At 44.1% G+C, this 24,411-nt stretch overlaps 2 protein-coding genes and 1 long non-coding RNA gene across 3 annotated transcripts in view; 2 read left to right on the top strand and 1 right to left on the bottom strand.

Annotated features, from left to right (window-relative positions):
- NDUFAF2 (NADH:ubiquinone oxidoreductase complex assembly factor 2) overlaps positions 1–6,273 on the top strand; it is a 131,705-nt gene extending 125,432 nt beyond the window's left edge. Inside the window, exon 4 of the mRNA XM_058680100.1 lies at positions 5,951–6,273. Coding sequence (XP_058536083.1) covers positions 5,951–6,202 — 252 coding nt within the window. The 3' untranslated portion in view covers positions 6,203–6,273. The remainder of the gene's footprint in view (positions 1–5,950) is intronic.
- A 6,609-nt stretch (positions 6,274–12,882) lies between these two features.
- SMIM15 (small integral membrane protein 15) lies at positions 12,883–16,416 on the bottom strand. Its single transcript, XM_058680014.1, has 3 exons — positions 16,219–16,416; positions 15,174–15,297; positions 12,883–14,449 (listed from the first exon to the last, which is right to left on the bottom strand). The coding sequence occupies exon 3, from the start codon at positions 14,435–14,437 to the stop codon at positions 14,213–14,215; it is 225 nt and encodes a 74-aa protein (XP_058535997.1). The 5' UTR covers positions 14,438–14,449; positions 15,174–15,297; positions 16,219–16,416; the 3' UTR covers positions 12,883–14,212.
- A 4,072-nt stretch (positions 16,417–20,488) lies between these two features.
- The window catches only part of LOC131483085 (uncharacterized), a 73,902-nt gene continuing 69,979 nt past the window's right edge, over positions 20,489–24,411 (top strand). Inside the window, exon 1 of the long non-coding RNA XR_009247502.1 lies at positions 20,489–20,801. This is a non-coding gene — a long non-coding RNA (uncharacterized LOC131483085). The remainder of the gene's footprint in view (positions 20,802–24,411) is intronic.

The following is a 24,411-nucleotide window of genomic DNA, read 5'->3' as shown; positions in this document are numbered from 1 at the left end:
GAGGCTCAGCATCAGACAGCTAGGAAGGGCCCTAGGTGACATACTACCCCAAAATCAAGTCAGGGGAGCCAGAGCAAGGTGTGAGAAGCAGAAGACTTGGTGAGCAGTGCCTGTTGGATAGTCGGAGGTAGGGATAACGAGGCAATGTGCTATTCATTCGAGCACTGCTTGTCTTCTTGCCCTTCCGGCTCCTGTGCTGAACTGGGTTTGCAATCTTGAGAGTCTCTCGGGAGGAGCAGGGTCATCAGAAGCCTGAGACCCCATGGCAGGAGTGCCAGTGGACACTGTGATGCTGTTGCTTATATGCTCATGGTGCTGGACATATGCTTGCCAGGCTTCCCACAGGCACCAAAATGTCCAAAACTCTGGTGCTTTTCTCTGCAACAAAGTCCTTCATACTAATCATTTCTGGCACCAGGCTTTCCATTGTTCAGATTCAACTTTTGCATCTTTTTATCATTTTTTCTTTGGCTACTATACCTCCTTTAATGTTCCTAAATAGAGGTTTGTGACAAATTTAGTTTTTATTGCAAACGTTTTTATTTCTGAAAGAGATTTTTCTCTTGTAAAAATGTGTCTTCACTGGGTAGGTGTTTGTGTGTGTTTTACCATTGGATTTTTTTTTTTAAAGATTTTATTATTATTATTATTGGAAAGCCGGATATACAGAGAGGAGGAGAGACAGAGAGGAAGATCTTCCATCCGATGTTTCACTCCCCAAGTGAGCCGCAACGGGCCTATGCACGCCAATCCGATGCCGGGAACCTGGAACCTCTTCCAGGTCTCCCATGTGGGTGCAGGGTCCCAAAGCTTTGGGCCGTCCTCGACTGCTTTCCCAGGCCACAAGCAGGAAGCTGGATTGGAAGTGGAGCTGCCGGGATTAGAACTGGCGCCCATATGGGATCCCAGGGCGTTCAAGGCGAGGACTTTAGCCGCTAGGCCATGCCGCTGGGCCCTTACCATTGGATTTTAACAATTTGATTTGGGTATGAGAAGTTTGGAGTTGGTTGAAGTGCTTGGACTTGCAGGTTTATATTTTTATCTGTTTGTACTACTTCTGGTCATCTTTCCTCTCCTGTGACCGCAACTTCCAGTACATTAGGCCACTTGATGTCCCGCTGATCACGGAGACTCTTCATTTGTAAAGCTTCTGAAAGTCTTCTGGCTTCAGTTTGCTATTTTCCATTGCCTCGTCTTCAGATTTAATTCTTTTCCTTCATAGTGTCTCATTTTCTGTAAAGCATTCCATTAAATATTTTCACTTCATAATTGAAAACAATTTTTTCACCTACAGAATTACCATGTGAAGATGTATTTATTTATTTATTTATTTTAAAGATTTATTCATTTTATTACAGCCAGATATACACAGAGGAGGAGAGACAGAGAGGAAGATCTTCCGTCCGATGATTCACTCCCCAAGTGAGCTGCAACGGCCGGTGCGCGCCGATCCGAAGCTGGGAACCTGGAACCTCTTCCGGGTCTCCCACGTGGGTGCAGGGTCCCAATGCATTGGGCCGTCCTCGACTGCTTTCCCAGGCCACAAGCAGGGAGCTGGATGGAAAGTGGAGCTGCCGGGATTAGAACCGGAGCCCATATGGGATCCCGGGGCTTTCAAGGCGAGGACTTTAGCTGCTAGGCTACTGTGCTGGGCCCGATGTATTTATTTTTATTGGAAAGCATATTTACAGAGAAAAGGAGAGACAGAAGATCTTCCATCTGCTGCTTCACTACCCAAGGGGCTGCAACTGCCAGAACTGGGTGGTCCCAAGTCAGGAGCCAAAAGCTTGCACAAGGTCTCCTACTTGGGTACAGGGACCCAAGGAGTTGAGCCATCTTCCACTGCTTTCCAGTTCATAACCAGTGAGTTGGATGGGAAGTGCAGCAGCCAGGACACAGAGTAGCAATCATATGGGTTGTTGGTGTTAGCAGGTGGAAGATGATTTTGTTGAGCAGCACAATTTTTTAAAATGGCTTTCTATTTCTTTCTTCTTTATAATCACTTATTGTTAGCCATTTTTGTAGTAGTTGCACTAAAGTCCTAATTTTTTGTTTGGTCATTTCTGCCATGTCTTTGTCTGTTTCTGTTAGCTGATGTGGGATCTCAGTTTCATGTTCTTCACTTCCTGATCACATGATAAACACTGAAATATCACATGTGTATGTAAGTTGCATATGGTGGTGGCTACTGTATCAGACAGGACAAACCTAGTGTGCTCTATAGGGTCTCACACCAACTTAGCCCTATTTCAACGGAGTGGCCTTTCTGAAGTCTTTTTTTTTTTTCCAAATGCCCCAGTAATTCAGTGAGGTGTCATAGGCTGGTCAGAAGCTGAATGTCTTTTAGTTCAGAGCATGCTGCAGTATTTGTTTAGCCCCAATATTATTTTGCCATTCCTAGCCTTGTGAAGGAAAAACAGCCACATTTAAATGTATATTGTATGTACACACACAGCTGAATACTCAAATGGACCCTATGTAGATTGCAGAACTCGGTGTCTACTGAGGGTCCTCCCAGCACTCCAGTTTCCCCAGCCTCCCTAAACAGCCATCTCCATCCCTTGAGCTTAGTGAGGTTGTTATCCTCGTCTAGGGTTCCCCAGACCTACACAGCAGTGCATCCTGTATTACCCGACAGGAAGAAGATCACACTTGTTTTAAAAATGCAAACACTGATGTGAAGAGAGACCCCTTTGCTCTTGGTTTATCCCCACTACACACGTGTTGAAACTGCTCATTGATAAACACAGTGAAGCTTAAGATGATATTGTTCCAAGGAATTGTAAAGAAAAAAAAAAAACTTGCTTGATAGACTTCCCTAAGAGATGGTTTCTGTTTGTCTCTAAAGTCTGTAATTATTATTTGCACCTGGCTGTGTTCATTTTGTCAGTTCTAAATATTTACAAAATTAGACTTCCTTTCATAAATGATTTGTGTTGTTTAATTTTCCTGGAATTGCTAGCTGGAATTTCTGCCTGGTAACGATTTGTTTTGTTTTAACAAAAGGACATAATTCTTCTCTAGAAAATAGTGTGGTCTCCATATTTTTCAGCTTATTGCTTTTTAATGTAAATATAGCTACATATATTCTTAAAAATTTTTTTTCCTTAAAAGCTGATTCGCTTATTTGAATGTCAGAGATTACGGAGGAGGGGAGAGAGAGAAAGATCTCCATCCACTGATTAGAGATCTTCCGTCCACTGATTCACTCCCCAGATGACCACAATGGCCACAATGGCCAGGGCTGAGCCAATCCAAAGCCAGGATCCAGGAGCATCTTCCCAGTCTCTCGTGTGTGCAGCAGGACCCCTTGTCCCCGTGCCATCTTCCACTGCTTTTCCCAGACCTTGAGCAGGAAACTGGATCAGAAATGCTGTAGTCAGGACAGAAACCAGCACCCGTATGTGATTCCAGCATCGCAAGCAGCAGCTTGGCCCACTACACTCCTTAGGTTGGCTTTTCTTTGGCCAAGCAGCTGTTACAAAGGAAGAGACTGAGTTACACACGTAATGCTGAGTGAAGAAAAATTCTGCAACAGTAGAAGAAAACTGTGCCACCCTGTCCTTCTGTTTAGAAGGCACATCCCAGCTGCAAGGCTGCTGTGGCATAGGTGAAGGCAATAAAGTGGGCATGGGCACAGCTTCAGATGATGTGACTTCCCTGTTACACCCAAGCCAATAACTCCCTTACCAGCTTCTTTTTAAAAATATTTATTTATTTGAGCAGCAGAGAACTGGGAAGTGAATCCATGCCTGCCTCGGCCTGACTGGGGCTGATGTTAGTCACCAGGAATTTCGTACGAGTTTCCCATGTGAGTGGCAGAAACCCAACTATTTGAGCCATCGCTGCTGTTTCCCAGCATCATCTGCCCTGGGAGCAGGGCCAGGACTGGGAATGAGACCCTCTGCTATGGGATGCAGGCATCTTCACCACCAGGTAGATGCCCACCCCCCTGAGTCACCTGCCAGCAACATGTTTATCCAGGTCGTGTCATTCTTGTCTGAAGACACAGCAACTTCAAGAGCGTGGAAATGTGACAATGTGTTTTTGCCTGCTTCCAGTATTTCCAGTGTGGTGTGGAAGACTTGCTCATCTGTCACCTCATGTAGGAAGTCTGCATAAGAAAGGCGCAGTCTGAACTTCAGTTTTCATCCACACGACCAGCAACTGTTCCCCACACCCACAGTGGCTGCTGTTACTACACTCAACTACTTAGGGAATTGCTCTGCTGATGAAACCTACAGCACTTACAAATAATGTTTTCCTGTCACATGTTTGCTCTGAGGGACAAATTTCATTAGTTAGACCCCTGTTCACCTCTAAAAGTGTGTAACATAATTGAAAAACCCTCTTTTTCTCCTTTAAATACAACACTGTTTTAAATCTCATTTTTTTAAAAACGAAGTGACAGAAAGGAAGAGGGAGGAGGAGAGATATCTTCTGTTTACTGTATAACCTCATTTGCCATGACTAGGCCAGGCCAAAGGCAGAACTCCATCCATAACAGCCAGGTAGGTAGGGACCCAACTCCAGGGGCCATCTTTTGATTTTCCAGCACATCAGCAGGAAAGTGGAGTGGAAGTGGAGCAGCGGAGATGATAACAGCACTCCAGTATGGGATGTAGTATTGCAAGCAGTGGCTTAACCCCCACTGCACCATGCTGACCTTTAACTCCGTGTGTGTGTGTGTGTGTGTGTGTGTGTGTGTGTGTGAGAGAGAGAGAGAGAGAGAGAGAATATTGGTGCTTATCTTTGTTAAAAGGACTGTGTTATTTAAAATTCACTTTAGAAACAAACATTGCATCACAGCCAGCTGTTGCCCTTTATGTGTCATTTCCTAATGTGCTGAAATTTAGCAAGAACTTGAAAATGTATTTTTGTCAGTGTTGTCAGCTATCAATCAATCATGTTAACATTCTTATTTTTTGTATTATAAATGACAAATAAGAGTTTCAAAGAGCTCATCGAACAAAAAGTTCTTAATTCCATTTTTCGTGTGATTCTCTTGAGATCCCTTCATAATCTTAAAGAAAAACCAGAAAACATAGATAAGCAAGAATATTAAAACTTTCATCCACTTAAAAGTAATCCTTAGGGCTAGAGAAAAGAGGAAGGAAACAAAAGAAAGATGTAATTACTATTTGTCTTTTCAATTTAAGATGCACAGCCCTTCACATCTTCACATCACTGAGAGCAGGGTGTGTATGGATTTTAATTGCCTTTCTTTGTAGTGGCACAGACCATGAGGCCCCTTAAATGTGATGGTCCTTCATTCAGTGAAGTGCAGGGGTAGATTCATTATAATTCGGGGAGTAAACTCTTCTCAAAGGAGGAGCAACTCGGAGGGAGAGCACTGCATTTCACAAGTGGTTTGCATCTGCTTGATGGAAGTCATCCCAGAGTCTGTGCCTGAGCTGCTGGTGCAGGTCTGTTGCCCCCATTTCACTGCTGTCCTCCTCCTGCCACGGCGCTCTGTGAGGGCAAAGGGGAGTGCGGGGCGCTTGGTGCTGGCGCTGGAGGGCAGCCTGAGCATTCACATTGTACTACCACAGAGAAACTTTCTAAGGCCATCCCGCCATCTTGTCCTCTCCAGGGGAGTACAGTCACTGACGAAGAATTTTAAAATGGAAAATGGTTATCAAGCTCGGGGAATCTGTGATGGGATGGCATGGGCTCTTGTGCAATATTTTACGTCTAAATAGTTTCAGTTTGGGAGTAGTAAGTATTTCTCTTTTGTGACCTTTGGTGTCAATTATAGCATAAGATGAGGAACCAAACTGGTTTTCAAACTTACACTCTGTATAGCTATCATTTCAATGCAAGGGAAATACCATGTACATTATATAATGTATAGTTTGTGCTTTCTTGACTTTTATTTTCATAAAACTGTACTTTGGGAGGTTTGCTAGAAATTTAGTAACATCTCCCATTTATATATTATATCATGCAGGAAATATTGAAAAATGAAAGATATAAAGAAGAAATGAAAATCAAAAACCAAGATTTTTATGAACAAGAAAGACTTGCTAGTGAAGCGACTAGTGAGGAACTCCTGGCCCCACCTGTTCAAACTCAGATCAAAGGGCATGCCTCCGCTCCATTCTTCGGGAAGGAAGAGCCCTCCGTGGCTCCCACCAGCACTGGCAAAACCTTCCAGCCAGGATCCTGGATGCCACATGACGGCAAGAGCCGCCACCAGTGAATGCATATGGTAAAATCATTTCATTTCTACAGATGTGATTATTTTAACAAATAAAAACCCTGAAAAGTTAATTGTTTTGTATTTTCTGAATATATAAGAAACCAGAAGGACCAATGCCTTAAGGGCTCAACTGGCTAATCCTCCACCTCCAAGTACTGGCTCCCATATGGGTGTTGCTTTCTGTCCCAGCTGCTCCACTTCCCATGCAGCTCCTTGCCTATACCCTGAGAAAGCAGCAAAGGATGACCCAATGCCTTGGGACCCTTCACCTTCCTGGCTTTGGATTGACTCAGCCCTGGAAATTGTGACCACTTGGGGAGTGAACCAGCAGATAGAAGATCTTTATCTCTGTCTCTCCTCTCCATATATATGCCTTTCCAATAAAAATAAATAAATCTTAAAAAAAAAAAAAGAAAAACAGGAGATTATGAACATACGAAGGAAGGCTAACTTATTTTAGACTTAAGTTTTATTTTTTTGCTTAGTCTTCATTCTGTTTATGAATTTGCTCAGCACTGGTTTCCCTCCTTGGATTGCGGCTTAGAGAAGTGTCGTAGACCTTTGAGTGCCCTGTATACTCGGAACCACCTGTGCATAGATCCTGCTCAAAACACTAGAGATAAACATTGGGCTCTCCCAGGTGACAGAATACAGACAGGACAACAAAGGAAAGGATTGTTTTCTGGGAAAATGCCTTGCAAGATTCTAAAGAACTAATAAAAAATGTAAACATGGGTAACAGTGAAGACAAAGGAAATTCATTTGACAAAAATGAATCTGGAGGAGTTTGGAAAGAAGTTAGGACAAAATTTAAAGTACAGTGGAATTGTGATTGCATTTGAAGATTGGAATTAGGAGAATAATTGTCAACCCATCACAAAAGTCTGCAAGTATAGTCAAGAGAGAAATGTACAGTGACCGAGTTCTACACCATGGGAGATTATGTTGAAGAATAAGGAATACAGAGAAGAAAGCAAAGCATGAGTCCTGAAAGTTCAGGTGTTGCATGTTACATTTTGAAGAAAAATATACAGGAGATGCATGCAGAAATATTTATGAAGGGCCACACGTTTTCTAGAGCCCCAGCTAAGTTTTTGTTGTTATTCTAACACAGGGTTTTAGTGCTTGGGCATTTACCAGGCATGCAGTATTTACTGAATGCATGACTCAAATTTTTGTGTTGTAAATACTACAAGAAAGTCCCTAGTTAAGTGTTAACTGTGAATTCCTAAAAAAAAAAAAAAAAAAAAAAAAAAAAAAATAGGTTAAATTTTTTACTTAACAACAGCAAACCTTTAATTACGTGGGAAATGCACTACAGGAAAAAATATAACTGCTTTAATAAAGCATGTGTACTTAAACAAGTAATCAAATCACAGAATCACCATAGCATAGTTACTGATTGACAAAAAAGCCCCTAGGTGACTGTTCCCTTGTTCCAAAAACCCCCTTAATAGCGGGTTAGACATTTTGTCTTGTTATATCATTACAAAATGATAATACATTTTACCATGGAGACAAAAAAGGAACTAGCCACTAGGTAATACAAAAGGAGGTACAGTTTGCAGTACAATTGGATTGTGCATTGAGATTAAGATGTTCTCAAATCCTGGACTGCAGAAAAAATTGTAAATATTTTAACACACTGGAGTATTCCTAGTGTGTAAAATTCCAGTAGCTTATTAATTGCACCATATATACGTATATGCCTTTTGCAAATGTTTGCCTAGAGCCCGTTTATAAATATCATATGGTGAAATTTACATTAATCTTGACTTTCTTTTTACAGTTTTCATTTTGAACTATCAACTTTGCATAAGCAACAAAAGAAAATCTTAGCCAAAACCAAATCCTTACAGGAAATCGCCTGGTATTAAAGTCAAGTGACAGTCAGTGGTGGCCCACGATGTCAGAGTATGCACTTGGCAGTGATTTCAGGAGGCCAAGAGGTTTCTCACAGTTCTTCCTTACTCCCCTCCTGCAGACTAACATGTTGGATGACTAGCTGCACTGCCATGTAGCCTGACAACAGCTACATGTTCTATATAAACACTGAAATGTAGTCTTGATCTCCTAAATAACTTTTAAAAAGTTTGGCTTTTAAGGCAGAATTATGATACTAAATATTAAATATTAGCTCTCTGCCATATTTCGAATCCTGAGTCTTAGACATTTACAAGCTTTTAAAAAATTTGTGTGTAATTACCTGAAGTGCTTTTTTAAAAAGATTGATTGATTGATTGACTGATTGATTGATTGGAAGGCAGATTTACAGAGAAGGAGGGACAGAGAGAAAGGCCTTCAGCCCACTGGTTCACTCCCCAAGTGACCATTGCTGAGCCGATCTGAAGCCAGGAACCAGGAACTTCGTCCAAGTCTCCCACATAGGTGCAGGATGTGGGAATCAGAGGCAAAGAGGTCACTAAGTCAACAAAATGGTGACTAACAGTCAAGGTCACTGGGTTACATGTGGCGAGCAAGATGGTGGCCAAGGACAGAACCCTAGGCGTGAACCAGGACAGGGGTCACGTTGTTTCAAAGAAAGACTGATTGGCCAGGGCCGTTTTGCTCACCTACCCCTGGCCTATAGGAGGTGGCTTCCGCAGTCGTGCTCCTAGTAATTGGCTCCTGATTTCTCCCCTCCTGGAATTCCTGGCCTGAGGCTAATTGTTACCCTATATAAGAATTTGTACTTCCCAAATAAATCGGAACTGCTTAGACAGAACCCCTGTCTGTCTCTTGCACGCAGGGAGGCTGGGTGAAGGGTAGCAGGCTCACCCCCTCTGGCAATGGGGTACTAGAGGAATCTGCGGGAGACCCTGCACAGGATCCCATGGCTTTGGGCCATCCTCCACTGCTATCCCAGGCCACAAGCAGGGAGCTGTTGGGGAAGTGGAGCAGCTGGACACAGTGGGACCCATTTGGGATGCCAGCACTTGAAGGTGGAGCCAATATGTCAGCCACTTCCTAAGAGCTTTGTTAGAGGCAAATCCTCTCTACACTCCTCTGCTATACTTGCATATGCTTAACAGTATACCAACCACCCACCTAAAGAAAATGTGAAAGTGTTTGACTTTTAGGTTGAATTGTGTATTTTAGCCAATTTTCTATTAAGAGATTTCTGGCTGCCATTTATTTCTTAATTGCCTTGAATCAGTAGCACACAGTCTCATAAACCACACAGTTAAAATGTATACTGAATTTATTTAGGTCGGGCTTTTTCATTTTATTATTTTTTTTAAATTATTTTTGATGATGTTTACATAGTTGATCAGGGTGAGAAGGATGAAGGGTTAGGGAAAGGTGGGTGAGATTACTGTTCCCAAATTTTCTATTTCTTCCTGTTTCTTGGGGAAAGGGTAGAGATAAAAGAGGAGTCATACCCAGCCTCCCAACTGCCGCAGTACCTGGGGATGGGGAACAGTCACCCAAATCAACATGGGGTCCCAAAGTGGTTTATGCTCAAGAGTTCTGCCCAGCAGTTTGGATAGTTCTGAAATGCTGTTAGTTTCACTAATCCAAGGATTAGGAAGCCCTCCCAATGTCCATTGTCTGACATAGTTGACTTTAAGTCTCCGTTCACCCAGATTTTTGCTGTCAGCGTTCAGCTGGGGTAGTTGTCCAATTTATTCTGTTTGTACTCAACATGCTTTCATATTTTCCATGAGCATCAGGGCCTGCTATCCTCTACTCAACCTTTCCCACTGAGGAGGACGTGTTCTCACCTTGCAGGTGGGCCCAAAGATCTCAGCCAAGCAATCCAGACCCTGCCAGACTCCCCGCCCCCGGGGCTCATGAACCCTGCATCCATCTTGCAGTCCAGACCCGGGCCACGCTGGATCTCCTGCCCCACAACCTTTTGGCAGGCACAAGGACCCCCCCAACTCCTGGGGCTCACAGAAGTGGCACCCACCTTTTTACAGGCACAAGGACCCGGGCCAAGCAACCCGGACTCCTGAACCCAGCACCCACCTCACAGGTGAGTCCAAGGACCTGGGCAAGGCAACCTGGGCCCTGTTGGGGCTCACAAACCCAGCACCCATGGTGCAGGCAGGTCCAAACCCAGTCCAGGCAACCCAGGCCCTGCTGGATCCCCTGCCCTCATGGCTCACAGACCCAGCACCCACCTCGCAGGTGGGCACTGGAACCTGGGCCAGGCAACATGGATCCCACAGGGCTCACAAATCCAATACCTATGATGAAGGCAGGCCCAAAGACCCAGGCCCCACTGGACCCCTCGCTCCCGGAAGTCACAAACCTGGCGCCCACTGCATAGTTGGGTCAAGAGACCAAGACCAGGTGACCCAAGCCCTGCAGGATCCCGATCAAGCTTTTTTCAAATTGGAGTTTGTTCTTTGAGTAAAAAGGAAGTCAGCTGTAGTCAAATCAAGACTCCAAGACTTGCAGAAAGAAGCTTGCCCAAGCCTTACTTGTGTTTCCAGTTTTTGATATTTGACCTTGAAATCTCTTATTTGAGAAAGGTAGAACATGTCCTCATTTATTCCAGATACTAAGTAAATAATCTTGATTCTATAACTGGGTGCCAGCATTTCTAAATAAGATCCCATTTCCTCTTAGAATCAGGTGAGAGGTAAAATAAGTGGCCTTTGTCACTTCCTTTACTTGGCGTGTAATGAAGGAAGCAGTGAGTATAGCACTGTGTGAACTTTGTTTCAGCTTCGGGTTTCCAGCTTGCTGTACTGACATTTAGTTCACTTACTGTAAGAAACGGTAATTTAAAATGGTCTTACACAGTGGGACAGTGGTAGTATCATGCTGAAATTTGGTCATGTGGGTGGACAGTGTAGCTCAAATTTCCACACACAAACCTTTGTTTTTGGTACAATCTCCTTCCCTCCACTTCACTCCCAACCCCTCCTCCCCACCAAAAAACAACCCAGGCATAGAAAGGTAATTGATGTGTTAATCAAATAGTCAGGCATCTTTTAAAAGTGGTATTCTGGGTATCAATGGGATTTTTCCAACAAAGGTACTATTTGTAACAGTGAGAAAAGATGCATCTTTCCAAAGAATCCCAAACCCCAGAACAGTTTCTATTTGATCCCACATCTGTCCACCTTCATACAAATATTGTGACCTTTATATGTATAAAAGGTTCTAGGGGCCTTGTGATGTTAAGTCCCAATTGAAGTGGCCACATCCCACATCAGAGTGCCTGGCTACAATCCTGGCTACTTCAAAGACTACGAATAACACCTGGGCAAGCAACACATGAAGCCACTCACTACTTGAGACACCAGGCCTCACACTAAATGTCCAGTTCCAAGTCCCAGGCGACTGCACTTCCGGCCCAGCTCCCAGCTCCTGTACCTGGGAGAGAACAGGTGACAGAACGAGGAAGTGACTTCCTGCCATGGGAGATCCAGATGGAGTACCTAGCTCCTGGCATCAGTCCGGCCCAGCACCAACAGTTACTACCTTTGGAGGGGATAAACCCATGGAAGGAAAATCTTTCTGATAAACTTTTGAAAAGAAAAAACAAAAATATGGTCTATAAAAAACACTTAAAATTAATATATTAGGCTTTGAAACCAAGGTAAAACCCCCACAGAACCAAAGAAAGCACTGCTCTGACAGGTAACCGAGTATTATGCTGACTATATACTTTCTTTCCATATCTTTACATTAGTGTGTGACCAGCACGAATTGCTTGACCACATACCCTCAAAACATTCAAGTACTTCAGACTTGACTTCACCAAAGAATCCTCCATCTGCTGGTTCATTCCCCAAGAGGGGCTGGTCCAGAAACCATGAGCTTCCGGGTCTCCCACATGAATGCAGGTGCACATGGACTTGGGCCAGCTTCCACTGCTTTCCCAGGCCATAAACAGGGAACTGGATCGGAAGTGGTGCAGCCTGAATTTAAAACGGTGCCCATCTGGGATACTTCGGCTGCAGGTAGAGGCTTGGCTTGCTAAACGAACATTCTGGCCTGGGGGCCAGTAGTTCTGTTAAGCAAGTTTTAAATTCAGTAAGATAAAAAGCATATCGTATGCCATCACCTGAACAATTCATAACCACCCATTGCATTTTCTCAGTCCCTAGAGTTACAATGTGTTGATTACACTGCACAAAGGAACTGATAAACTAACAAAACAGCACTAAATACTCAAACTGCTTCACAAACATTCTCAGGGGTTTGCAGGTTGTCAAATTAAAAAAATAAAAGTCTTTTGCAAGGATGTTTATCTGCAACTGGAATTTGTAATTCTTCACACAATCTACTTGCCTAACAAATCTAACCCGTTCCCTCCCCACACCCCCCAAAAATCCCACAAAGACCTCTGTATAAAAAAACAATTATTTATTTCAATAGCTAGCTTATTTTTAAATTAGAGACAGTAGACCATTTTTTGTAACTGAAAAATCACTATCGGACTATAAGGAGACTTTAATAAGCTACTACATACTGACAGTGAATAAAGTTACCAGACCAGGCAGTTAGAAAAGCCACGTATCATGGTTAAAAATTATAATAATATTTTTGCTATCTTACATAACTGAAACATTATCTAGCGCTGTAGTTCTTGTTATATATAGCCCATTCTCTTGGACATAACTTATCCTCTCCAAAGCAATGACTATTACACACAAATTTTTTTCAAAATTTTAAGCGTTTTTTGCCACTTATGAAGTATGACTTAACTGTTAACTCTCTAAGAGTTCTCTAAAAGAAATATGAAATTTTAATTTTCATCTCAAACCTGTTTGAAAGGTCATGTACACTTCACAATCATTTGGGTTAAAATGGAATCTATACAGTCATGGCTGACAAGACATTTCAACCACTTCACAGCTATAGTTAGGCACAAGAATACAGAACTGCTTCAAATAGTTCATGAAAAAAATTGGAATTAAAAGATAAGTTTGATTTGTGGTGCAAAAATATTTTTAAATCCATGCATAGTTTTTTCCAGTAATATGCATTTTCCGTGATTTTAAAAGGCCTCCCTCACAAATGGTTTCAGACTGTAGCGTTTGCATTTTACCCTAAGCTTTAACCATATTGTTACTCTTCTCAGCAACTCACCTCTACGAAGATGGCAGTGTTCAGAAGTACAAAAATTTGTATAGTAGTAGGTGGTATTTTATGGTCAAGATACTGAGAAGTCTTTATAAAATGCAGAATGTGTTCATTACCAGTTGGTTCCAAGACTGAAATCAGAAAAACGCAGTGCAGAGAATCAAGTACTCTATGGCTTTGAGAAAGCCAGAAATGATCTTACTCTAAGAAATAAGCAATAGTGATACAAGATGTGACTAACTGCTATGTTTCTTATAAGCCAAAGCACATTTTTCCCCTCGGAAGAGAGCTGTTTTTCATTGTTAATAGCATGGGTGCAGAACAGGGCCCGCTTTACAGCAGCACTTGAGTAGAGTTCACAACTTATGTTTCACTTCCCAGGATGCTTCATTTTAGTGCCTAAACCACAAAATGGCAAATGACAGCGTCAGTTACAAAAAATGGGGGCTACAGTTTGAGTATCCCTGACCCGAGATGCTTGGGGCCAGAAGTGTTTCAGATTGCAAATTCTTTGGGATTTGGAAATGTTTATATATCCATAATATATGCGATCCAAGCCAGGACATGAAATTCATTAATGTTGCACACAAGCTGCGCACTAGCCAGAAGGTCAATTTATACAGTATTTTTAGGTTGCCTGTATTTTGCCTGTGACCCATCTCATGAAGTCAGGTGTGGAATCGTCCACATGTGGCATCACATTTATGCTCAGAATATTTTGTCTTTTAGCACTTCAAATTAGGGATACTCTATTTGCATACAGATGCTAATTTGCAGCAATTGAGGACAGATACCAACACATACCCAGGCCTGAAAGCTGACTCGGTGCTGAGCTCAGGCATTCTGTCCCTTCAGATCTAGTTTCTGTATTTCTGTCCCATCCAGAGGAGCCCCAGCAGGGTCTTCCGAAGCGGCTTCGGTTTTCCAGTGATTTCCCTCTGGCTTCAGAGCCCGCTGAAGCTGTCAGTCCTTCTTCGGTCGCTTGGCTCTTGCAATATTTTCTTGGCGTTTCTGTTTCTTCTTCTGCTCCTTCTCCCTGGCTTCAATCATCTTGGCCAGTTTCCAGGAGAGGACTGCGCTCGCCAGGAGCAGAGGCGTGAGGGCCAAGATGACGGTCGTGAGGAAGCCGTAGGGGTCCTTGGCGGCCCACTCCACCACATACTCAGCCCAGGCCTTTACGTCCAGCATGGCTGCAGCAGACTAGAGGGGAGAAAGGGAAAACAGGACAGAGACTATGTGGCTAATCACGTTTTGAAAGTGGTACACCAGACAACCAGTGGAGGCAGAATTTCATTATGTTTCTTAACTACCTTAACCCCGACGAATAGCTCCAGGAGGAACAATTCAACACCTTAAAAAATCTAGCTGTGGGAGACAGACAGTGAAAGCCACGTGGAGTGTGGCCTACAGGGTACGCACTCTCACCTGCTTCCTACATTCAAGGCAAACTGTAGCTAGCAGTACTTTTCAAAGATTCTTAGTTTTACATGCTCATTCCAGGAAACTGATTCCTGTCATTCGTTCACACCTCCTTAGGACCACGTAGTACTATAACAAAAGCACCACTCGGTCATGTGAAATGCTCTCACAGAAAAACCGGTAACGGGTGGCTATTTCCAGGAGTGGAGGGAGAGGGTAGGCAGGCCATCCTAATAGCCACATGCATGGTTCCCAGTATAAACAGGCCACGTGCTATTTTATGCACCTCCAGCTTTGAAGACCTCTACTCAAATAAGTATATAAAGTGAGGAAAACACCCTTTCGAGCTGCCAGGGAGGTCAGGTGGCCAGTGAGGAGCGCCGTTTTCTGTTGTGTCCCAGAGTGTCTCTGTCTTCCATGCTGCTGTCAGCTCCTCTTCAAGTTGGAGAATTAGAATACCTGCATACGAAACAGCTGTTCAGCTTAGATTAAAAAGAAAATGTACCTTAGGCTTGAGTGGTGGTGTCTACCTCTGCCCTGGGATCATCCGCCAGTCTGAGATGACCCTCCACCGCTTGTCGTCCCTGGTCCCACTGTACACTTCCGAGATTCGCACTGTAGCTTTTGAGCTGAAAGAGCAAAGCAAGCCTACTTGTCATAAAGTGTAACACTGCAAACTCTCAATGTTATCTGTGCAAACTGACAGGTAAAACAGCCAGTCCATGATAAGCATCTAAATACTTGTCCCTGAATAAAAAATAAAAAAAAAATGCTTGTCCCTTATTTGACTTTTATAACTGCCAACACCCTGGAAGAAATCTCTATTCCTGGGAATCAAGTATTTTATTTCAAGAAGAAAATGATCTATGGAACTCAGTAGCATAAACACAAAAACAGTGGTAAGAAGGTACACAGTGTATCCGTTATCCAGAATTCTGCTGAAAAAGTTGCCATTCACGTATTCCCTGGATTTGCATACATTATTATAAAGTCAGCCACTTCCCTTACACCTCGCAGTTACCTGGTCCACTCCACAGCCTGTGTCCTTTATAGAAAAATAAGGACCAAAGGGACTTAAACAGCCCCTGCAATCCCATCCCCTCAAGGGAACTGTCACCAGTTTTACAGCTTTCCATAGCTGCTTCACGGAAACAAAACGCAACCGAGGGCCCTCCCACTTAATTAGACATCTTGCTCCGGACTTCCAACGCTGGCACCCACAGAGCAGAAGGAGGGTCCTGTGAGATGGAGCTTTCTCCAACTACTTCAGACCAGGAATGAATTAACTAGTTCAAGTTCCTGAGATAAGCAACGGGACTTTACCATGGAAGAGAGAGAGGTAACGCAGGGGACAGGGACCCGCCGGAGGGCAAAAATCTCTACTAAGAACACGAGGAGGAAAGCAAAAGCTCCCGAGCGCCTCCGTGTCCCACCCAAGCGTGCAGCCTCCGTTTCTCCCGCCCCAGAGCGGCCGACGGGCTCCCTGCGGGGCCCCGGGGCCAGCACCCCAACTCCCGGCTCCCTTCCGACCCTCCCGGGGCCGCGCTCACCGCCGCCCCTCGGCCTGCAAGGCTGGGGCCCCGCGGGGCTCCTCGCGCAGCCGAGCGTTCCTGCGGGTGCGGGGTGGACCCCGGCGACGTCAGCCAGCGCCCGGGCCCGCAGCGCTCCTCACCGGGACAGATCCACGGCCAAGGGCCGGCCCCAGAGCTCCCACTGCACGGCCCCCGAGGCTCGGACTCCCGCGCCCGACTCACCGCCCGGCCGGAAGCAGGAAGACGGAAGCCGCGGCCTTCGCGTCCCGCCCACAGACCGACCCAGCTCGGGGGGAACTGGGTGTGAGGAAGTCGCGGGGGCCAGTTCCGGCGGCGCGGTGGCTCCTTGGGGGTCCCTGGACGTGGACCGGGAGGGCAGCGGGGAGGGATCGGGCCGCGCAGACATTGGCGGGGAGCGGCAGGTGAGGCAGTGGGGAGCGGGGTACTGTGTGGTGCGTTGAGGTTGCTGGGCAGCTCGGACCCCAGAGCGGCAGCCAGGAAGGGAGTTGATCCCCTGCCCCCCACAAACACCAAGGTGATGGTCACAGAGAGACTGCTTAGGGATCCTGGTTCGGCCCCTTCTCGTGGCTGGCTGAAATCCCTGAGTAAAAGCCGCAGCTGAGCCGCGTTGGAACCCCCGGCGCCCAAAGGGGAAGTACAGCCCAGCCGTGTAAAATGGGCTTTGTGTTGCTGGTTTGTTTTTAAATTAAGAACCCAACTCATTTCACAAAAGAAGGATCGATACTTGCCCAAAGTAAACTTGATAATAATTGAGCTGCCAAAGTAGAGTTCCCACAGAGGCACTTGTGCTTTCCATGCGCACAAAAAGGGTTGCAAAAGTCAACACGCAGAAAGGGTGCGTTAATATTGGGTTCTAGTCTTCAGGAAATGCAAGATGAGCTCTGTGTTGGTTGGTGACCAAATTTTTGCGATTGCTTTGCATGAACTGTTCTGTTTGACCACCTCTGGCTGGTGTCGCAAGACCTCCTTACTGTTGCATGCCAAATAAAACAGGTTTATTATTATTATTCTTTAAAAGACCGTAGCGTTCTGTCAAAAGCAAGCTAGGGCATGTATAACTAGTTTAGGTATGACAACAGTAACTATTATTTACTGGGAAACAGGCTTTTGGCAGATAATCTAACGATCTACAATACTGTTCCTTGGGCATGTGTTAATGTTTGTGTGTTGTATTACCAGCACTTGTCTTACTCTGGCTTGTTTGAAACCTGCGTGATGGTTTTCGAAGTCTGTGCTGCCAAGACCTAGCCCGTACCGGTGGTAGCAGGTCTCCATCCCGGGGTTGTATGCACAGAAAACTTGACTTGCTACAAGTCTCTGTGGTGTTTTAATCACTGGAGTGATGAGCCTACGTTGGGATCTGAGTGTGTTAATATAACACTCTCCTTTCCAGAGGCCAGAGTCTGTGTGCTTTATTTTCACCGGGAGAAGACAGTTTTCCCAGTTAACTTCCTCCCATCCGTTGCCTTGGGATCTCTCAGGTTAACAGCATAGGCATCTTGGGCAGGCAGAAAGGGCACACAAGTTAGAAACCTCTGTAGGGGAGCTCTCTGGTCATCTAGACCTTGTGTCTGACAATCTGATTTCACTGATCTAGCTTCCAGTTACAGAGCAGGCTGCAAGCCCAGGCGGGGGTAGGGATTACCAGGAGTGCTCCACACTGGCCCCTGGACACATAGGAATCCTAAGGGCTACTCTGTACATAGCCTGTCCGAACTTGGGAGTTGAAGCTCACAGGACTTGTCTCAGTATTTGTTTTAATTTCCTTGTTTTGTTTTTTAAGATTTATTTATTTTTATTGGAAAGGCAGATCAGATTTACAGAGAGAAGAGAAAGATCTTCCATCCACTGGCTCACTCCCCAAATGGCCTCAACAAGCCGGAGCTGTGCCAATCCAAACGCTAGAAGCCAGGAGCTTCGTCCAGGTCTCCTGTTTGAGTGCAGGGTCCCAAGGCTTTGGGCCGTTTTCCACTGCTCTACAGTCCACAAGCTGGATGGACTTGAAAGCACTTGAAAGGGGTGGATTAGTTAATTGAGCCATTGTGTGTAGCGCTGGAATTTCTGATAAATCTCTCAGAACCTCTTTGCTCTTCCACGCACTGGGTGAACTCTAATCCCTTGTCAGCTCCAAAAGTCGTAAACTGAACAGATTCAGCTGTTTTTCTGACTTTTGCTTCATTGACATCAGCAGAGCTACTTAGAAGAAGCATCATTGCCCATTTTCTTTAGATCTGTATTTGAATAGATCCTTAATTGGGTTTCTCTTTAGCAACATGTGTTTGGCCCAAGAGTTAAGATGCACTTTTGAGGGACACGGGCCTCCTGTGTTGCAGTGTGCGGCTTCCGGTCCCATTGCTGGTTAGGACTTGGGTTGTTGCTGGCGTGCATCCTGGGAGTTGGCGGGTGGTGGCTCCAGGGCCTGAGTCCCTGCCCCTCCTCCCATGCAGGAGAACCAGATTAGAGGCTGAGTGCCTCGTGCCAGCCCAGCTCATTCCTGACTGTTGTGGGCATTCTGTGAGCAAACTCGTAGATTTAAAGATTGATTTTATCTATTTGAAGGGCAGAGTTAACAGAGAGAGGGAGAGATAGAATTCTTCCCTCCACTGATTCACTCCCCAAATAGATGCACTGGCTGGAGCTTGAGAAGGCCAAAGCTAGAAACTTCATTTGGCTCTCCCACGTGGGTGATAATTCTGAAGCACTTGATGTGTCTTCTGTTGCCTCTCCAGGTGCATCCACAAGGAGTCAGGTCTGATGTGGGGAAGCAGGGATTCAAACTGGCACCCAAATGGTGCCAGCATTGCAGGCCGTGGCTTAATCTGTTATGCCACATACCAGCCCCAGTTGCATGATTTTACAGAGTAATTTTACTTTGGTAATATTTCTTTTTTTTTTTTTTTTTAAAGATTTATTTGTTTTATTGGAAAGGCAGATCTACAGATAGAAGGAGAGACAGAGTGGCCAAGTGACCACAACGGCTGGAGCCAAGCCAATCCAAAGCTAGGAGCCAGGAGCTTCTTCCAGGTGTCCCACACAGATGCAGGGTCCCAAGGCCTTGGGCCATCCTCAACTGCTTTCCCAGGCCACAAGCAGGAAGCTGGTGGGAACTGGGAGCAGCCAGGACATGAACCAGTGCCCACAAGGCATCCCAGCTGATACAAGGCGAGAACTTTAGCCCCTAGGCTATCATGCCAGGGCCAACCTTAGTAATATTTCAAAGATCATATGGAAGAATATTTTAAATTTTGTTTATCTGAGAGAGAGAAAGAACTCCCACCCAAAAGTTCACTCTCCTGATGCCCACAAGTATTAAGGCATGGGCCTGTCCGAAGTCCGGATCCTGGAGCAGAATCCAGGAACCCAGTTACTTGACCCATTCGCACTTCCTCTCAAGGACTGCATTAGCAGGAAGCTGGAACAAGGAGCCCGCTGTGGGCACCCCTGTGTGGAATGTGAGCGGCTTAACCATTCACCCTCATTCTGTAAAATCTTATTAAGTCTTGACTGTGTACCAAGGACTGAGCTGGATGTTACCAGTCCTGAGACCAAGCCCACAGAGAAGAAACCAGAGGCTCGGACAGAGAGCATCCTACACACAGAGACAAAACCTTCCTTTTTTCAGGTTCGAAAAATGCTAATTTTCTAAGATGGAAGTGTGGTTTTTGATGCTGCAATGGTTACCTGACAGTAACAACTAGAATCTCTCTGTGCTTCCAAAGTGCTTGTTGCCCAGGTGGTGGCAGCATGTCTCAAAGAGCCGGGGCTGGGGAAGCGTTCGCCACGTTGCTGCTCCTAGAAGCCACTCCAGGACATCTATGACCCGCCAACCTCTAACTTCTTCCACTGTCACACGAGCCCATCAGTGGCCCATTGGCCCATTAGCCTCAGCTTCGGAATCAGTCTGTCCTTTATCAACCTGTTTTACTTACAAGTATCATCAGATTAGTTTCCGGAAAAACTTAGGCTTGCCTAGTTAGACAACTTTTTTTTTCATTATTGTTATTTATTTTTAACTATTACTAAATGTTATCCAATAGAAATACCTCCCAAATTAATATATAAGCTCATAGTATCAGGAAATATTTGTCTGAATTAGGAGGCATACTTGTATGAGATGTGCCAATTAAGGAAGCAGTGAAAAGCTTCTAAAAGATATGGAGTGTCTTCAGAATATGAATGAGAAGATTGGAGTTCAGAGCCTCTGGTGGCCACTTTCTCCCACGTGCAGGCTGACAGAAGTGACCTCTCCTACATGGTTCAGGCTGGGCTTGGTCGCAGGCTCTGAGATTGATAGGGGCTGTTTAGAAGCCCAGGAGGGGTCCTGGGATGGAGCTGCTCCTGCTCCCACCCCCAGTCTGTCTCCCAAAACAGCATCCAGTAGAGAAGTGCTCCTGCTGGTAGTGCCTATCCGAGTCACTGTGAGCTGTCAAATGTCGAGGGACTTTGTGTTTCCTTTTGTTAAATAAAAATGCCAAAGAGTGTGTGCCAGCCCAATCGGAAGAGTGCCAACATGATGCCAGACTGAAGACAGTGCCCACTTGGAATACATGCAGCAGCTGTTCCAGGCTACAGTAGACAAGGTGTGCTGGCAGATGTCTGCAAAGACCATGGTGCTCCAGGAGCTCCAGGGCTCCATGTGCATCGCAGCGTTCACAAGTGGACATGTGAAGGCAGCAAACGTGGTTTCTTTGAAAATGTGCTTCCAGGGGCCAGGAAGTGCATATCATTGTTGCACCCACAGCAAGCAGTTGTCTTATCAATGAATACACTGCACTTACATCCCAACTAAAAGAGGGTGTAGTTCTAGATATTTAACCAGACAACCCTGAACCTGTGGGCTGTTATCATCTCAGAGTTTATAGTTGCCTCTCAATTGAGTGTAACAATGTTTTACTGAATTGGTCCATAAGATTAAAAAGAGCCATGGTATATAAACATTTTCCTTAAAACAAATCCAAGAAGTGTAAATTTTATAATAACATTACTTATCCTGGTTCAATTTTTTTTTCTGGTTCAATTCTAGTATGATGTCATGTCAGTTTCATGTCATCATAAATAAAAGCTTTTCTTAAAAAAAAAAAAAAGAGATTCAGTACGGAATAGCACAAAGTTATATAATTCAAATGGAACACATGCGAGTGTTCTTCCAACAAAAATTGCTTGGAATGTTCTTCTCGTATCTTTGCAGTGGTAATGCCTGCCTAGAAGTTTGAGACCAGCAGCTACCTTCTCCACGACTATCACTTTTATTATTTTTTTCACAGTGCTTACCTCAGTCTAGTATCTCTTCTTTGCTGCTCTGTTTCTCCCACTAGAATGTAAACTACATTTGATTAACTTCCTTCATATCTAGCTCATTGTTCAAATAATTTATTTCAAGATGTAGCATTATTCCTTTACAATTAAACCATTTAGTCTTAAAGTGGACCATGGAATCATTTAAATCCTGGTGATATGGTTTGGATAATAATAAGCACCATCTTTGGGTGTTATCCAAGGGCCCATTTGTCAGAAACTTGGTCTCCAAGGTCTTATGTAGGTACTGAATGGAGGACTTGGTATGGTTATGGGCTGTAGGGGAAGGCCATGTGGTATGTGCCTTCAGAAGTTGGTTCTTCAGAGGGGATCATTTCTATGCACTGAGTAGCTCATCCATTCTGGTTCCTGGCTTTCCATGTAATTTTTCCCTTTGCCATTTTCCAGCTTTACTAGATGGCCTAAACCAGAGGATCTGCCTCATCTTGGCCTGTGAACTTCCAAAAACAGTAAGCCAAAATATGCTTCCTTCCTAAAAATTCCCCTCAGATATCTTGGCTGTGGTGACAAGAAGTTGACTCATGCACCCAGGTATTTATGAAGCTTGTATTCAAGTAATAAATTTGTGGGACTATATTTTGAAAGTGGTAAGAGATGCCCCCATAAGAAAAAGTCTAAGGATTAAATCATAGGACATTTGGGGAAAGGTTAAAATAACTGTGGTTATGTTAAAGGAAAAAAAAATAAATAATAGCTACTTAAATATTTCCAAGTGTGTGAAAGAATCTACAGGAAAGTAGTGGTTCATCATCTCCATTGATAAAAGAGGAATTAATCCTGGACTGAAGGTGCTAAGATATAAAATAAAGCAAGGCCAACTCAAGATCTCAAGAGAGATCTTTAAAAACAGGATGAGAGTGTATTGACAGACTTGGCGCTATCTTCAGATAGCTTTTTTTTTTAATTAAATTTATTTATTAATTACATTGTGTTGTAATTACATAGAATCTGGGATTCTCCCCCCCATGGTGGGTTCCTCCACCCCGCTGCATAACCATAGTTCAAGTTCAGTTGAAATTCCCTCCCTGCAAGTATTTGCCAAGCATAGAGTCCAACATCCCATAGTTCAAACAAGTCCAACTACTTATTGGGTAGACCCTCTCTGGTCTGAGGGCAGAGTCAGCAGAGTATCTTCCCGGTCAAATAAAAGCACTAATATACCATCTGCAACAATTAACATCGTTATGGAATTAATTGACATGGTATTGAGCAGTCAACATGTTAAAAATAAATGCGATTTCTTAACCACTTTCTGTGACCCCCCATTCACAGTTCAATTTTAGTTTATATACTACAAATGACATAATATCCATAACATAACATGATATGCTTAACATCATATCATATTAAATTAAGGCAAACGTGGTATCTAACCTTTTGGGATTGGTTCATTTCCCTTAGCATTATGGTTTCCAGTTTGGCCCATTTGGCCACAAAGAACTGCATTTTGTTTTTTTTTTAATAGCTGAGTAGTATTCCATGGAGTAGATGAACCATAGCTTTCTTATCCAGTCCTCTGCTGATGGGCATTTTGGTTGTTTCCATGTTTTTGCAATTACTGATTGTGCTGCTAGGAACATAGGAGTGCATGTTGGTTTCTCATAAAACAAGTGTTCTGGATATATTCCTAGGAGTGCTATAGCTGGGTCATACGGTATGTTGATTTTGAGTTGTTTGAATATTCTCCATATTGATTGCCATAGAGGCTGTACCAATCTGCAGCCCCACCGGCAGTGGAGTAGGGTTCCTTTTTCCCCTCCGCAACCTCGCCAGCAAGTGTTGGTGGTGTTTTTCATGTGGGCCACCCTTACTGGCGTTAGGTGGTATCTCATTGATGTTTTAATTTGGATTTCCCTTATTGCCAGGGAGCTTGAGCATTTTTTCATATGTTTATTTGCCATTTGGGATTGTTCCTTTGTGAAATGTCTGCCCATTTCCCATGCCCATTTCTTGAGTGGCTTGTTTATTTTGGTGTTTTGGCTGTTTTGTAATTCTTTATATACTCTGGAGATTAGCCCTCTATCACCTATGTCGTGCGCGAAGATCTTCTCCCATTCTGTGGGCTGCTTTTTTACTTTGTTGATTGTTTCCTTTGCTGTGCAGAAGCTTCTTAGTTTGATGAGGTCCCATTTGTTTATTTTGGTCTCAATTTCTACTGCTTTTGGTGTCCTTCTTAGGAAGTAGGGATCTACCCCTAGATCTTGCAGAGTATTTCCAACATTTTCTTCCAAAAGTTTGAAGGTTTCTGGATGCAGGTTTAGATATTTTATCCATTTAGATTTGATCTTGGTGTATGGTGAGAGATGTGGGTCTATCTTTTTGTTTCTGCAGGCTATCAACCAGTTGTCCCAACAGCATTTATTGAAGAGACCTTCCCATTTGCCTTGATTATCGTTTGTCCTTTTATCAAAGATTATTTGACTGTATCTGTGTGGGTTCCCTTCTGGTGTTTCTATTGTGCTCCATTGATCTTCCTCTCTATCTTTGTGCCAGTACCAGGCTGTTTTGATAACCACTGCCCTGTAGTATGTCCAGAGGTCTGAGACTGTGATTCCCCCTGCTAACTTCCTTTTCTTCAGGATGATTCTAGCTATTCGTGGTTTTTTGTGTTTCCAGATGAACCTTTGGATCATTGTTTCCAGTTCCGTGAAGGATGTTTTTGGCAATTTGATTGGAATTGCCTTGAATGTATATATTGCTTTTGGCAATATAGACATTTTAATGATATTTCAACTCCTATACCTTAATATCTGCACCCCCTAGAGTGTCCATGAATTGTCCTGGTGCTCTCTGAATCTCCTCTGGATAGAACTGTAACAGGCTTGGCTGTGTTGTGCCCTGGAACGGTCTCTCTACAAGGTCAGTTCTACCCCT

The sequence above is a fragment of the Ochotona princeps genome, chromosome 23 (assembly GCF_030435755.1).
Source record: "Ochotona princeps isolate mOchPri1 chromosome 23, mOchPri1.hap1, whole genome shotgun sequence".
In the NCBI taxonomy this organism is placed as follows: domain Eukaryota; kingdom Metazoa; phylum Chordata; class Mammalia; order Lagomorpha; family Ochotonidae; genus Ochotona; species Ochotona princeps.
The sequence above is the reverse complement of the archived record's forward strand: the minus strand, read 5'-3'. Positions and strand labels throughout refer to the sequence as shown.